The sequence below is a fragment of the Carettochelys insculpta genome, chromosome 5 (assembly GCF_033958435.1).
Source record: "Carettochelys insculpta isolate YL-2023 chromosome 5, ASM3395843v1, whole genome shotgun sequence".
In the NCBI taxonomy this organism is placed as follows: domain Eukaryota; kingdom Metazoa; phylum Chordata; order Testudines; family Carettochelyidae; genus Carettochelys; species Carettochelys insculpta.
The window spans coordinates 45,612,318-45,628,888 of record NC_134141.1 but is presented as its reverse complement, the minus strand read 5'-3'; the positions used below and the strand labels follow the sequence as shown (position 1 = coordinate 45,628,888).

General features: G+C 42.2%; 1 protein-coding gene across 2 annotated transcripts in view; it reads left to right on the top strand.

The window, feature by feature from the left end:
• Positions 1–15,217, top strand: part of MARCHF3 (membrane associated ring-CH-type finger 3) — a 124,460-nt gene extending 109,243 nt beyond the window's left edge. For both annotated transcript variants that reach the window (XM_074994140.1, XM_074994141.1), the window contains exons 4-5: positions 8,159–8,368; positions 14,783–15,217. In XM_074994140.1, the coding sequence (XP_074850241.1) occupies positions 8,159–8,368; positions 14,783–14,941 (369 nt within the window). In that variant the 3' untranslated portion in view covers positions 14,942–15,217. The remainder of the gene's footprint in view (positions 1–8,158; positions 8,369–14,782) is intronic.
• The last annotated feature ends 1,354 nt before the right edge of the window (positions 15,218–16,571 follow it).

Below are 16,571 nucleotides of genomic sequence, written 5' to 3'. Positions count from 1 at the left end.
GGTATGCCTAAAGGCAGGTCTCCACTAGACCTTAAAGTCAATCCCAGATACGCAGTTCCAGCTATGGCGACTGTGTAGCTGGAATTGACACATCTGCAATTGACTTATCTTCCCATCCTCACTGAGGGAGGTTGACAGGAGAAACTCTTCCGTCTACCTCCCTTACTCCTCACAAGAATGAGTATAGGGATCAACTGTTGACCCCAATAGGTGTGCAGAATTGAACCTGGGAAGATTGACCCTGACCAAGTTGATCTCCTAGTAAGTGTAGATGTACCCTAAAACTCTACTTCCAGATAGCTGTTTCCAGTTTCTGCTTATTTTCTTTTCCAAATTGTAGGCTTTTATGTTTGACGCGCGCGCGCACACGCGCACGCACACCCCCCCCCCCACACAAAATGCCTCAAGCCCTACTTACACTTTAAGAACACAGTTCTCCCTGTGGTGATATCACTCAGACATAATGAAGAAAACCAGTTCAGAGCAAACTTTGCCCATTTGCTCATCCCACAAGTCTGAAGTTTCAAATTACTTGATGATGTCAAAACATTTCTGAGTATATTTATGTTGAAAGGGACCTTTGGAAGCTTCATATTGCAGCAGTGGGTGAGTGCGAAGTTTCCCTTTTAAATACAGCAAGGATAGTTTGGGAGTAAAATTATGCTGGTCTGAGATCTGGCTCATTGAAATCCATTAATTGGCTTGTAAGCATGAAGTCTTCCAGGGAATGTCAAAAATCCACAAATTTCTGGAGTTGGTCTGTGAGTCACATGAAGCGCTCAAGTCTGTGTTAATTTGAAGAAGGTCAAGCATTCAGTTTAATCTGTCTAAAGTGGATGACAACTTAAAAATTGAGCTCTGCTTTGAAAAGTGACAGAAAAAGGCACCTTCTTACACAATCGATCCCTGGGCGGTCAGCCAGTCAATGTGCCTACTGATGGGATACAGATGTTTACTACTGTTTATTCCTGTTGGCACTGTAGAGCTAAGACAGTGGGTTGGATTCTGGTTCTTGTGCATCAGGAGAATTGATTGCTATGTTCCAATCAGTTACACCTGTGCTACATAAAAAGGCCGTGATACTTTTATATGTGTAATTGAAGACATATGACTATAGGAACTGCAATAGTATGTTAAAGCGGTGGCTTGTCCAGTCCAATATCCATCTCTGAGAGTGGCCAGTACTATATGTTTTATAGGAGGGTAAGGATACCCTGAAATGGTCAATTATTAAACATCCTTCCCATGAGGAAATGTCTTTCTAAACCTTGTTATTTAGTGGCTGGCATATGACCTAAAGCATGAGTAGGGACAATGAGCCACAGATATTTATTTTTGTCTATTGATAGATAAAAATAAATAATGTTTAGCTTAGTGCCCTCTCTGTCCACCAGACCCGCCCCCCTGACAACCCAATCCCCTTTCCCTCCTCCAGAACCAGGCACCCCCACCCTCCCTGTGCTAACTCAGTGCCCTCCCCCAGAGCCACGTACCCCTCCCCCGCGTTCTAACTCGATGCCAACTCACGGGAGCCAACAATGCCACCACATGCTTCTGCCACTGAGCGCTGGGGCACGTGCGCAGAGCAGCAGAGAGCACGCCTGGTGCATGGCTCCAATGAGGAGCTGTATTTAATAGCTCAAAGAGACACATGCGGCTCGAGAGCTGCAGGTTGGCCATCGCTGACCTAAAGCATGAGGCTTTAGATCCCTTCTCTTATAATAGAGGTGGTTCTCATTTTCCATGTGTATGTCATAATTGTTTCTGAAGCCTGCTGGACTGTTCAACTCCAAATGTATTTTGTGGCACTGAAGTTCCATAAGTTATGGCTTATAGGAAAAAAAAAATATTTTTTTAAAATTTAATTTATGTATTTCACTTGCATGACCCTTTGTTCTTGTTTAAGAAAGGGTTACATGGGAACACCCAATTTACTTTCTTTCTGACATTCGTTGTGTTCTGTACGTCTGTTTTATACTCTGACTTTTAGTTTTTTCCTTTCTACACAATTCCAGCATTTTTAGTCTTATTCATCAGGAAGTCTCCCCATGCCGCTGATCAGTTTTGTTGTGCATCTCTAGACCTCTCTTCTTCAGCTTTATCATTTTTAGATAGGGTGACTAGAACTGAGAACTGAATGAATACTTGCTGTATTAAACTGTACTGTGATATTTTCAGTACAGGTTGGACTTGTCTTATCTAGGACATTCTTATCCGGCAACATCCGTGATCCAGCATGATTTTAGTTAGCTGGATGACCACTTGTCAGGGGTATGGCCAACTTTCCTGTGGTCCTAGAAAGTTTGTGTATAGCTACCAGTCCCCTGGCTCTCAGTGTTCTGTGCTGTTGTTTACCTGTAATTTCCCCCAAAATGTCTTCTCAGAGCCCAGTAAGCAGTGGAAGTGTTTGGTAGTGTGCTAGACAATATTGACCTCCCATGGTCTGATGAATTCTCTCATTTGCCACCAGTTAGGTCCCAAGGGTGACAGACTAGAGAGGTTCAACCTAACTCATTCTTTATATAGTGTGTTTGTTTGCATAGCAAATTTGTCATTGCATACTGAGCAGAAGTTTTCTCTTAAGTGTTCCCATTGACTCATCTTTTTTTTCCTAGTTTTAGTGAATTTGGAAGCTAGTAATGTGTACCAATGTTTTAAGTGATTCCTTCCAGTTGGTACTGCTGTGTATGTGTCAGCATTGTGTTGCATATGCTATCATGCTACCCATTCACTTTCTCAAGAGCTTCGAAAGCACATTAGTTTTTCCTAGTTTTCACAAACTGACATTATTTTGTGTCTCTTGCAGGTTTTGCCACCTCTCTCCACGGTTTTTAGATAATTAATAACCATATTAAACAACACTACTTCTGCTATAGAAGTTGGGGCACCTTAATTTTTTGCCTGGCTAAAAACTGTTTTCCCCTGGTTTTTAAGTTTTGTATTTAGGCTGATTCTGTGAAAGTTCTTTACATCTCTTCCCCTCCTCCATGACCACCAAGTTTCTCAGTAACCTCTTGGGAAGTACTGGGACAAAGACTTTTTGAAAGTCGGTACTATAATATCTGCTGCTTTTTATTGTTTTGCTGACAAATGTCAAGAATTCTACTAGAATTGGAGGTGCATGTTTTTCTTTTATGGGAAGCCATTCCAGCTTGGTCCTATCCTGTCATATCCGGCTCAGTGTTTTATAATGTTGTGTTTAAGTATCGTTCAGGCAGTCCTTTGCCCTGCTGAACATTTGTTACCAGTATATGATATATACTGGGGGAGAAAAGCGGGACAGTTTGATTCTCATATCCTAGATTAAATTTTTGATTAAATTTCTCAGTGCCATGAAGAAAAAATTCTGATGACCAAAGCACACTCTAAAGTCAATTTCCAGACACAATTGTTATAAGATTTTCATTTCTTGTAGTAGCTGTGATCTGATAATGCAAGGTGAGCAAAATGGGGGAGGGGCCCTCTGCGGGGGGTGTAAAATTATGAAAGCAGGGTACAGCATGATTGGCTGCTAGGTCTCAGGCTCATCCATCTAATTAAAAATGTTGAAATATGTTACTGTTTTTATTAAGTATATTCACATTTATATACCAATTAATAAACTTTTTATGTTCTACATACTTATTTTCTTACACATGCCAAAAGGGTTCTTTTTTTCATATGAACATAGCCAGGTTCATATGAACCATAGCCATTGGTTTCGATCACACTAGACAGGTTGGGGAGCTCTGCTAATTGAGGAATGAAAAGTGGGGCCCGATGTAAAAAGTTTGCTCACTCCTGTGATAATGGATCTCGTGCTGGACTGGCACTGGGTTGTGTTCTCTTCCTGAGTCTGCACTGACCTATTCTGTTGGTGAAAGTAAGTCATTTAGTGTGTCTGTGGCTTAGTTTTCCCATCTATAAATTGGAAATAGTAATTCGTGGCTACTTTGAGATCCACACATAGGAACTATATCGGTTTAAATATTTCTGCGAGCTAAACAAAATACTTTGGTTAAAACAAGTCCATTTCCATGGAATCTCCCCCTTTTCAAGGGTAGAAATATCCACCATCTTTAATTTATTGTAGGAATCACTTAGGCTTACTTTTTTAAAGAAGCAGCAAATGAGCACCACAGCACAGAGCTGACAGTAGCACCTCAGTCTCTCACAGCATGCTAGCACCTCTACGCCTCAGAATCAAATCATCCACTCAGCACTTGGCTGGAAATGTTGTGTGGTTTCAGTTCAGTGTCATGAAAGGATTTGCTGGCTTGACTTTTTAGCCGTAAAGGAGGTTGAACAGTGCACGTTTCCGAAACAAAAGACTGAAAACTAAATTCTAAACAGAAGCAAATTTAGGAACAAGGATGTGTTGCTTTGGGAGGAAAATGTGCAGTGACTGAATTCATCCAGTCAGTATCGTGCAGTTCTGAGTTCATATTTCAGAACCAACTTCTGAAATATATATTTTATCAAATTGTATGCTCTAAGACCCCCTTTAATATAGCACATGAAGTGTTCCTGTGAAATTAATAATTGCCCTATCCCTATTCTCTTCATCCAGTACCCAGTTTCAGTCAATCTTTATTTGCCCTCACTGGACCAGCCAGGTCCAATAAAATGGAGCTGTAGAGATGGGTGTCATTAACATATGGAGGTAAAAATCCTAATGGAATTCAAGGCTGAGCTTGATATGGTTTTGCAGGGGATGGTATGATGAGGCTCCCTACATGGAATGGAGCTGATCTGTGACTGCTAGCAGTGGCGGGTATTGGAACATTAGGTGGGAAGGACTTGGAGTTACCATACAGCAGGGGCCTCCAACTCTCAGCCCAGGGGCCATCCTCATCCTGAGCTGTTCCACAATCCAGCCCATGCACAGATGCTGCTGGCATGTGAGTTCCAGCAGCCCTGGATGGGTGGCTGTACACTTGCCCCAAGACCAGCCCTTTCTCTACTCTCCGTACCCTCCTGTCCCCCTAGTCACACTCCTTTCCTCAGCCCTCTCCCCCAGGGGACGTGGGCTGAGGGATTATGGAAAGGGAGGAGCCTGGCACTGGTTGGCAGCAGCCTCCCCGCCACACATACACACTGCTGTGGCAGGAACTGTGGGAATGTGGAGCAAAGCAGAAGTCTCTGCTATGCTCTGCCACCATCTCCCAGGCCAGGCTGGTCACTCGGCTTCACCACAGCAGCAGGAAGTGGCGTGGTGCAGCCCTACCACGGGCTGGTCTGTGAGATGGTGCTGGAGCGGAGCTAGGCTGCTGTGGAGCTCCACTTCACTGAGGTGAATGCAGGGGGAAGCCCAACTCTTGCTCCTGTCCCAGGTCCACAAAGTCCCCACAAGCTAACTTGAGACTGGGGGACTGTCCCATCCCTAGGAGGGTTGGGGAGGCCACTGCAGGGCCCCCAGAACTGCTGCACTGAGCTGTCCTATGGATGGGACAGCTCTGTACACACCTCTCCCGCGCCACAGGGATGTGCCAGCAATGGAACAGAGCTAGCACTTGGAAGCCACTCTAACCCTGCTGCTCTACAGGTGGTGGCACTAGGGGCCTTGCGGAGAGGTTAAATCACCTAGAGGTGGCAGGCAGGACTCATGGAAAGTGGGTGAGGGAAGTGCCTATGTGGGTCAACAGGCAGAGCCGGGTGACACATGGGAGAGAAACGCATAGGGACCGATCAGAAGGAGGCGCCCACTGGGAGGACTGGCACTGTCTCTAAGGTGAATTGGGTCTGAGACCCCTGTCACAGGAGATTCTTTCTCAGGTGTCTGGTGGGGTATGTCCACGTGATCAGGATCTAACTGATTGCCATATTTGGGGTCCTGCTGGAATTTTCTCCAAGGTCAGATTGTCAGAGACCAGGGGGATGGGGGGGCATAGGTCACTTGTAGGTGTAAACTGGTGGTTTGGCTGTAATCTGATGTCTTTAAGATGTGAGTTGAGGAGTAGGATCACAGCCAGAGGTCATGGGTGTTCTCCAGAAGTTTAGTTTCAATTTAGATAGATTCAAGCTGGAACACAGGCTCTAGCATCCTGGAAGTATTCCAGGGCTCAGACTGAAGCCCAAAAGGTGGCATAGGCCAGGCACAGCTAGCTAATGACAGCGTGGACACCCCTTTGGACCACCATGCTGAAACATAAATAATTGTTACCATTTTAGGCCCTTACTTGGAGTGATGGCAAACGTCCAGTGCGACTGAGACCCATTGGGAGCTGTAGCTGCTCCACAGGCTCTCTTTGTAGTTCATCTTTTAAACCAACACTTTTTGTAAAATCTTTCAAAAGTCACCTTTAAAAACAAGAATTCCCACCACTGTTTCCGTTCACTTCCTGGCCTTTTCCTGATAGCTTCTTGTTGCGGGGAACTATGGAAGTTGAGCCAGGATGGTGATTATAATCAGTCCCTTCTAAAAGCAACCAAAAGGTAATTGGAACCTGTTAGAGGCTCAGTTACTGATCTTGGTTTTCTCAGTAAATGAAATACAGTCTTGGACTCCACAAGTGAATTGCTGAGACTTTATAAAGATTTCTATACAGTACAAAAAATTTAAATGTAAAGTTATAGGCCCTTGTTCTGAAATAGCTTTTATGCAGATGACATTTTAGTAAGTGACCTTGAGGTTAGGGACTTGTCTACATTTGAAATGCTACAGTGGTGCTTTAGTGTGGACACTACCTCCAGCAGCAGGAAAGATCCTGTCTTCAGTGTGATGATCTGTCTCCCTGACAGGCACCAGATAGCTTGACAGAATTCTTCCATTGATTTAGCACTGTGTAGGTGGGGATTTAGGTCAGCTTAACTATGCTGCTCGGAGGTGTGGATTTTTCACACACCAAGCAACAGAGCTGGATCTAATTTTCTAGCATAGTGCAGCCCTAGGACATGAAGGGTGTACCTGCATTAGAAATCCTGCTGCAGTGGTCTAGTGCTGGGGTGTAGACATTACAATGCTGGAAGGGGTTCTTCTCTAACTGCAGTAAAACTACTTCTCCTAGATATGGTAGCAAGATGCCATAAAACAGTTGTCACCACCACTGTTTCTGGACCAGTCGAGCAAGATTTGAGCATTAATGTATACAATTCTTTTCCAGCACATCTTGACACACAAACAGTTGTGCTGTGCTTGGCCATCCTTTCTTTCCTTACATTCTTTCAACTGCCTTCTGTTTTCCCCACACCTCTAAGTTGCTCCTTGCTTCAGCTTCCTTGGAAGCAGCCCTCCTCATGAACATAATACAGCCTACTGCCTCATTAGCAATGTAAAGATTCTTGGGTTAGAAAAATATCCCCACTCCCCAGCTGAAGGTTGCAACTTGTGCTACTTCGAAGGCTGTGTGGCAGACACAGAATATAATGTCTCAAAGTTAGACTAGGACACTACTACTTTCTGTAGTAGCAGCAGGTAGGAACCATTTTCCACATCATCTACGTTAACAACAAGCAGTGTGGCACCTGGGAGACTAACAGATTTATTAGGTCATGGGCTTTCATGGGCAAGACCCACTTCTTCAGATTTTTCTTCCGAGTTTAGCTCATGACCTAATAAATTTGTTAATCTTGAAGGTGCTGCTGCACTGTTTGTTGTTTGTGAAGTTCCAGACTAACAGCTACCCCCTGAGACTTTTTATCATCTGCCTTGTTATAACTGTCCTCCGCACTTGATGCAGATAACTTTGTGCACGGTTAGTTGTGTGTATATATGTTTACAGGCATGGATTTGGTTTGACATCGGAAAATGATGTGCCACATTTATAACAATCACAAATACAACAATAATCTTTTCAAATATTACCTCCCACCTATGAGTAAGTAATACACCCATGGCAGAAAAGTCTCTGTAGTGCCATTCACTGTTAGCTCATTGTGTTGAATTATCTCAGCTCAAGCCAGTGAAGCCCTTTTCCTTATCAAGTCAGCCTTTCTTAGAGTTGGATAAATAATGTCTCATCTGCATATGGTGAGAATTGTAGTATTATCAAGTGATTGTGGGGGAGCGCCAGTGGGAATGCTCTAGGGACAAGCCGGATGTTGTTTGTGTGTGTGTGTGTGTGTGTGTGTGTGTGTGTGTGTGACAGGGACATACATTTCTGAGTTGAAAGAGAGCAGCTAGGTACAGCCAAAACACGCTTTTTACTGACATCTGTTTTGTTTTGATTCCCTTCTTCAGTGGCTAAGAAACCCAGGCCCACAGCATGAGAAACGGACGCTGTTTGGAGACATGGTGTGCTTCTTGTTCATAACTCCGCTGGCGACCATCTCTGGCTGGTTGTGTCTGCGGGGAGCGGTGGACCATCTGCACTTTAGTAGTAGGCTAGAAGCTGTCGGCCTCATTGCACTCACTGTCGCACTCTTCACTATTTACCTCTTTTGGACACTAGTAAGTACTCTTTATTTAACTATCATGGTAGGGAACGTGCTGTTTTCTATTACCTTCTATCTGTAGGTTTCAACACAAGTCAACTCTTCCTGAAAAGATATTTTGCCTTTGGTGGTAATTAATGCTGAACATAACAGGAGATGGGGGGAAGGAAATCGGTAAGCCAGAGGGGATCAAAATTCAGACAGATGATGCAAGAATCAACTGCCATTGAAGAGAGTGGGGAAATTTACAGTGGCTGCCAAATGACAGTGTCTTCTAATTTACCCTAACAAGGTATTATGCATGATGATACTTTTCAAAGTGCTGAGTTTCTGTAAAAATTAATCTCAAAATATTTTTCACATTCCTGCTTCTGAGACCCTGTGTGTGCTGCCAGGGGATTTGCTGTGGCATTCACACCTGGCTGTGACAGGGAACTCCACAACTCAAGCATTTCTTTATATACTAAAAACCCACCATTTTGAGTCTATGGTTATGTTTCTCCTCCTCCTCCCCCACTAAAAGGAAACAGTGAAAAGTTTTGGCTATGGTGGAAGGTGGAGTGCATGGTTGTACCAATATAGCCACCCCAGTGCGATGCACCCACACTCAGGTATTTGGCCAATGTAGCTATGTTAGTGCTTAAACTCTCTAGCCCATAAGACAACATAATTTTGCATGACAGCTGCGGGTAGCCTGAAGCAAGCAGTAGCTCTGGCAAGGGTTGCACTGCTTCATTGATCCAGTTGTGGTGTTGATTCATGACTGCAGGCCAAGTTGGGAACCCTCCCAAGAAAACAAATGTAGCCCAGACATTTTGCCTTTTTTGGTCTCAGTGCTGTACCCTGCAGCAACTCAAAGGAAACAGAGAGCAACATTTCCCCGTGGTACATGTGCCTTGATACTTCAGTTTGTAAACACCTGGTTAGGTACATTTTAGATGTTAGGTAACAGTGGTGGTTTTTTGAGATGTTGAGTGGGATCTCAGTACACCACTGTTGCACAGCATGAGTTTGAGCATGTTAGGTACTGTGTGCCTCTTTTTCCTCCAGCTGGAGTATGGTTGTAAAATTTCTGCACAATACAAGGGTTGTAAGACAAATGTATTTGTAAGCTGGCTTGACATGCTGAGAGGAAAGGCATGATCTATATTTGATACTTTATGAGCAGGACATTAACTTCCTCAAGAGAAGCCAAGATTTTTAAAGCAACTATGAGTTTGGGCTGATTAACTTACAGCATCCTAAAAGAGCTTGGCTTTCAGTGGGTGCTGGCCCCTCACCATCTCAAAATCAAGCCCATCTCAAGTGGTACACACATTTTTGAAAAACTGCAGCCCTATATTGCAAATCTTTGTTAACAGAATGAAAAGCCCCATCAGCAGATCCATTGTAATTTGAAAAACAGTAGTACAGGAGAACTGCTCTGTCACAGCCATTGAGGGAATATTATCATCATTGCAGGATAAAAACATATGTGCAACACATTAATGCTCCCTGAGGTCCTGTAAAAAGTTTTTAAAAAATCATCTGACTTCTAAGAAATCAATTTTAATTTTTCTGTAATCCAAAACTGGCATACAAGTTATTTTACACACCACTATATCTCCATGAACCAAGAGTTTAAGGGGCTGCCCCAGAGAGCGGCTCTTACTTAGGGATAGGCTAAAATAGCTTACATGCAATTTTAAGAGCCAAGGTCCCCGAAGGACTATTGTTTTTCCTTCTGAATTTAGTCATTATCTCTGACGGCCAAACCCAAACATGCTTTTGTTCTTGAGAAGGAAAATTAGGTTTTATAGTACCAAAAAAAAAATATCATTGACTTAAATCAAGTTCCCACAAATGCTAGAACTAACTGTGCTCACAGTACTTACTTCAAAAATTAAACCCCATTGAATGCACTGGCACTTCTGGTTTTTTTGGTTTTTTTTTGGAAAAAGATGAGTTATGCTGAAGTAAAATAGGGAAAAGATTTATGGCACCACCATTATGGTCTGTGGCCATGATGTTCCAAAATAAGGGGCATGCAATATAGAATAAGAAAATGACACTCACTGTCATCTCTCAGTTTCTTTTACTACAGTTTTCTATAGTGTATCCTTGAATGATAGAGTCTAAAGCTAGTTAATTAAGCCCTAAGGATTAGCTAAGCTAAACTTTTTTTTCTAGCAACATCCAACATAGCAAATAGCTTGTGAATTTACTTGTCAAATCACACTTAAGCTAAAAAGCAGAGTCTTGAAGACTGATGCATCACAAAGTGAATTATTTAAGTCACTAGCCAGTTGATCCGCTCAGCTATATCCACATTTTCATCCACACAATTTGTCTCCACATAAACAGTTTTCTTTGTGATGTTTCATTCTTGCCAACTAGATCCTGCATCTCCTTCTTGCACTACTTACAGTTGAAATGTTTTCCTTTTTTACCCAGGGAACAAATTTCTTCAAAATATTCCCAGTTAGGGGGTCTCTTACACCCAGAAACCATGACAGTTTTTCTGTGGCAGAAGTGTAGGGGGATATAGAAAGCTCTGTGTGTGTGCACGCGCATACACTGAATGTCCTCCCTCTTCCTTTCACATCCATTCTACTCTTCTTGTCTTTGCTGCCTCCATCCTTTCCTACATGTTGTCTCTGTCTTAAGACAATGCCTTGACTAACTCCTCTGCTGGGTCTTGCCAAGGTCCACTACCACAGATGCACAAATCTAAAACAATACAGTAAATGTACGTGTAGCATGTTCATGATGAGATTTAATTGTAACCTATTTTTAAATGAGAAATGTAGTATTTTATAATTTATAAATCTGATTTAAAATCTATTTTTATCCACCCTGAGGAAAATCTACATCTTGGGTCAGGAAGCTTTCTATTTAAACTAAGATTTTAGGGACAAATTTCCTCTGACTTTACATCTGATTTGTGTAAATGGGAGCATTAGCTTAATCCTAGACTTTTCAAAATTGTTCTTAATGTTTTTAAACAGCAATTATGCTGTCTATTTAACTGAGTTCACAAAAAGCAGAAATGAGCTTTGAAGATGGATAGCAAGGGTTGGGGGAAATCTAAGTCCACAGACAAAGCACCTCACTGTGCCAATGATTGATTGTTATAAAAACATACATTTTACAGAATACCTTCGGAGTTTCACATCTAATAAAATGGCTTCTCTGAGAAATGCATAATGCCCTAAGGCAAGAACTGTTGTTTTAAGACATTTTCACAGGATATCCTAGTTACAAACGGTTCCAGCCTAGTTTAACAATGCAGCTATTGCTGAAAGGACTTTCTTGATGCTATGGAGAACTTGAGTCACGTCCAGATTGTCTAGAGTTGTTCTTCTGTTTTCTGGCCAGGACTTATGGCCATTAATATTTACTACCTCATTCCAATGTGCCTTCTGAAGGCATGGGTTTGCTGACAGCTGTAGAGCAGGGGTTCTCAAAAACTGGTCTGCAGACCATAGCTGCCTTGTAGGTGGGTGGGCTGTGGTTTCCCCTTCAGTCCCCAGCAAGGAGCCTGCACTGGTGCCCCAGCTCTGCCTGTCTCCTCTTATCCCCATACCACAGGCTTCCTGATGTGGGTGATCCCTGAGGGTCAGAGCTGGCTCGTGGGGGTGAAGCAGCGCCACCTGCTGCTGCTGCACCTCCTCTCACTTCCCTTGTGCTCGGCTGGAGGAGTGGGCAAGGGGCTGAGATGTCCCAGTTAGGGGCCACCTCAGAAAAGATTTTCTTTTATTTCTGAGCTGTGTGTGGCCCCATGTCTGATTTTCTGTGCGTTAGTGACTCTCCCCACACCCCTGCATAAAGACAATGTTGAAACCTTTTGCTTCGACCATATTTTACTTATATAAGCCTCCTTATGTTATAGCTGCATATTTGCTCTTATGCTCCAGTATGAATAATTTAGTGTTTAAGGTACTGAAATAAACAAATGCATTTTGTCGTCATGGGTGGTTGGCTGGCAGTGCAGGAAAATGTTTGCACCGAGCGTGGGCTATGGGCCAGAAAGTCTGAGAATCACTGCTTTAGCGAGACAGTATATAGACTAACACAGCTCCTTCTCTGGTACTACCAAAACAAAAAAGCAGTCAAGTCCCAGACATTATAGGGGGCTCTTTGGTATACTTGGCTTAATCTAATTCTTAACACCTCCCTTCCTCCCCCAGCTCTCTGATTTGCTCACCTGGATAACTTTTTTTCTGATTTGTCAACTTTGATTACTGTTTTGGTTCTCTGTGCCTTAAATATTGAGTCTGTTCTGGTCTGGCTATGGTCTGAAGAAGTGGGTCTGTATCACGAAAGCTCACCTAATAAATTATTTTGTTAGTCTTTAAAGTGCTACTTGACTGCTTTTTTGTTTTGCTTTAGAGAATCATTTCACTCTGTCTCCTGGGTAGCAGTGACTTCCAGAAGTTGCACAGCCAGTTCCCCCCCCAGGAGCTTTTGTGGGGGTGTTTTTAGCCATCACCTAATAAATTATTTTGTTAGTTCTTAAGGTGCTACAGGACTGCTTGGTTTGTTAAACCATCATAGTGTTTATTACCAAACACTTCAGCAATAAAGGGTCTGACACCATTACCTTCAGTGCTGAAAGTGTATAAAGGACTGCCATCTGTATCTACACAGCAGTCTCATAGTCCTGAAGCAGCCACATAAGGGACAGAACATCATACCTTTCAAAACAGTGTTATTGCTAAGCACGTACAAAAGGCAGGAAATGGTCTGCACACCATTGAAACTGCAATGGGTTATAGATATGCTTAGGAACCCCACCCCCAATTTGACCAGTACTAGTTGACAAGTGATAGACAAAAATATGACCTTTTTCCTTCCCTTCTCAGGGGAGACTTCCGTTTACCCTATTATCCCTTTTTGTTTTGCTATTGTTCACCTACTCCCTTTTCCTTACAGCCCCCTTACTCCACCTACCCTTTCCCCTCCAGTCTTCTGCTGCACAATGTTCTCCCATCCTGTCCAGGCCCAGGTCACACTTTTAAGCTATGTGTATACAAGGGAAATAAACCTATTCCAGTATGTTGATTCTAGCTAGGCAAATGCCGGTGCTAGAATGGTGTATCTGAAATAGATCAGTCTTGCTGCAGCATCTTCACCAAACATGCAAAATCAAAACACCAGAAGATCAACCACCAGCACACTGATGTTCTATTAAGTATAGACAAGCCCTTAGTGCAGGGGTGGCCTGTGAAGGCTTTTCATGTGACTCACAAAGCTGGCAACCTACAGCTCTGGAGCCACATGGGGCTCTTTAAGACGACATTTGCAGCTTCGGACACCGCCACCCCTGAAATAATGAAACTCAATTTAATTGGTTTAACAGCTGGCAGGAGGATTGCTGCTGTTAAACCAATTAAATTCCATTATTTCAGAATGGCAGGACAGGGAGCTGCCCACACTGTTGTCTGAGGTAGTTTAATCCTAGATGTGGGGATGAGAAGGGTTAAGATGGGGGGGGGTCACTTGTGTTTGGTTCCCAGAACATGGAAAAAATTGCCATATACCCCTCCCTCCCCCCCCAAGTGAATAAGAATGGTAGCCTTCACTAACTCCAAGCTCAGTCATGATACCCCTGTGCGTCTGTCTTTACAAGGGCAACCCCACTTCTTCCAAACTCAGAAATGTTGGCCATCCCACCTGAGGACAGGCATTCTGGCTTCCATTCACTGAAAACAAAAGGTGACCATTTTTAGTGCAGATAAGTTATATGTAAGCACCAGCTTTACTGGAGATCATGAGCAACTTGAAGAAAAAAGGTGCCTAAAGTGAAAAACTCATGCTACTATGGTGAGAATTAGCACTTCTGCACTACAGTGCCCAACTATTCCATCATCTGTGCAATCTGACACAAACAGAGAAAGCTGTGGGGGATGTAAGAGAAAATGGAGTCAGAAGTATGTCCTTACCTGGGAGCTACTTGCTTATCTTTGCAATGAAGTTAGTTATTCTGTCTCAACTGACAGCATGAACCTATTTAAATTCATTTGGTTCCAAGCTGCTGCCTGTAATTCTAACCCTTACAGACATGGTTTGTTCCCAGATAGGAGAGCTGGCTAGTTTGTAAGCACTTCCACCTCAGGGGAGACAGGAAGGGACTCCTGCACAGATTTTGTCACAGTCAACTCCATTTCCCTGCTAATGCAAACTTGTGATGCAGGCTGTGCAAGAGTTGGCTCCAGCCACTGATATTTTTAATACAGCCATCAGGCTAGTAAAACATGACTCAGCAATGGATATGTAAGGATAAGTAGGAGCTTGCTTTGTTTGCAAGGGAGCTGACTTGGTACCTGAAAACAAACCTGGTAGCAATCAGTTCCCACTACAAAGAACGCTGATCCCAAGTTTTTGTTTCTAATGTTTCATTCTAGGACATTGTATATTTTTAATCTGTTCTCTCTTGATTTTCCCGCAGGTGTCATTTAGGTACCACTGTAGACTATACAACGAATGGCGTCGGACCAATCAAAGGGTGATACTCCTAATTCCAAAGTCTGTCAATGTTCCTTCTAACCAGCAGTCATTGCTGGGCCTTCATTCTATCAAAAGGAACTCAAAGGAGACAATCGTTTGATACTGGTGGTTCTGCACTGGAGTGATGCACTAAATGTACACTTTTAAACCTGTGGGCTCTGATTCTATCCAGAACTTGCTACACTGCTATTCTGATTTACAAACTTTTTGCAGAGGAAGAAATCACTATTTTAATTCAAATCATGGATGCTGCAGTCATGTTTGCTAAGCTGCCAAACATGTTTATTTAGCAAATACTGTATGGAATTCTACAAACTCATGTTAATGCAAATCCTCTTTTATAAAATATTAAACCATGATAAACAATGCAACACAATGAGTGCTTTCTTCTATACTAGTATTTTTGTAGACCTCTGGATAGGAATCAGTGCGAATATTTTGTTTACCTGACTCAAAGAAGATGGCATGGCAAGAAAGAAATGCACTACATTTAATTTTATTCAAAAGGCAATTTATACTAACCTTGGATTACAAAAATGTTTTTTAAAATTAGTTTTACAAATAGAAAATACTTTCTAGTGGCTCTTTAAAGTATGCCCATTAGTTTGGTAGTGGAAAGCAAAAAGTCTAATAAGAAAAATGCAAAATGTTTCTAACTCATTGCAATAAATTTCCTAGTCAAAGAATCTCAGCAGTCCCCTAAAAACCTCTCAGCTACGCAATTATTTCCTTTTCATTTAGAAAGAACAAATTAGCCCTAACTTTTGCACTACAATTACAATTGTATAACTAAGGAGTTAGTTATTCTTTATTTACCCCAAGCTAAATTTGGCCCTATTAATTTTGTAAAGGGGACTTTACATACATAATTAATCAGCAGACCATTAGGCATTTCCTAGGAAGCCTGAGCATGTCTTGCATAACAATTAACATTACTCTAGAAATACTGTATTTTCAGCTCGACAGGTAATTTTAGTGAGTATATAAATGCTCTCATTGTAGCATTGAGACTAAGGCTCTTTACAAAATGTACAATACTACGTGCTATTGGAATTCTGAATCTGAATATTGAGTTGTACTTCTGCATCATATGTCTTGCTTTCAACCCATCCCTTTACTTTTAAATTTTCAACTCATTCACTGACAAAGATTTTGGCACTCAAATTATGCAATAAGAAATCTGTATTTATGGGGAAAGACCCATTTAGGTGAAGAATCATTGAATACTAAAAAGCTATTAAATACTTGTCACTAGCTTGCCAGAGGCAACTTTTGCCATTATAAGGTAAGGATTTCTAGAACATGACAGAGGGTAATTCCAGAATCTGCTTTGTTTCTTACCATATCAAAGAACTGAAAAATGGTTGAGCATGCATGAGAGAAAGAGAAGGTAATGATTTATATTTGATGCCAATCAAACTGATGCAGATGTTCTGTCAGCCAAGACAGCTATTCTTGTGTACAGTTCTATCAAAAAAAACCACAACCTCAGCGATGCTTTATGCCCTCTCAGTTCACATGTATTTAGAGATGTAATAATAGATTTTCCTTTTGACACTAATAGTGATACAGGTATCTATATGGGCTACATCCACACTGCAGCAATCTTTCCAAATAAATTCTTTCTAAAGAGTGGATCGAAAGATCAATCTGCTTCAATAGAGAGCATTCACACAGCTCCCACTCTTCTAAAAGAATGGGCCAGGGATAGAAAAATCCAGTGCCATGAG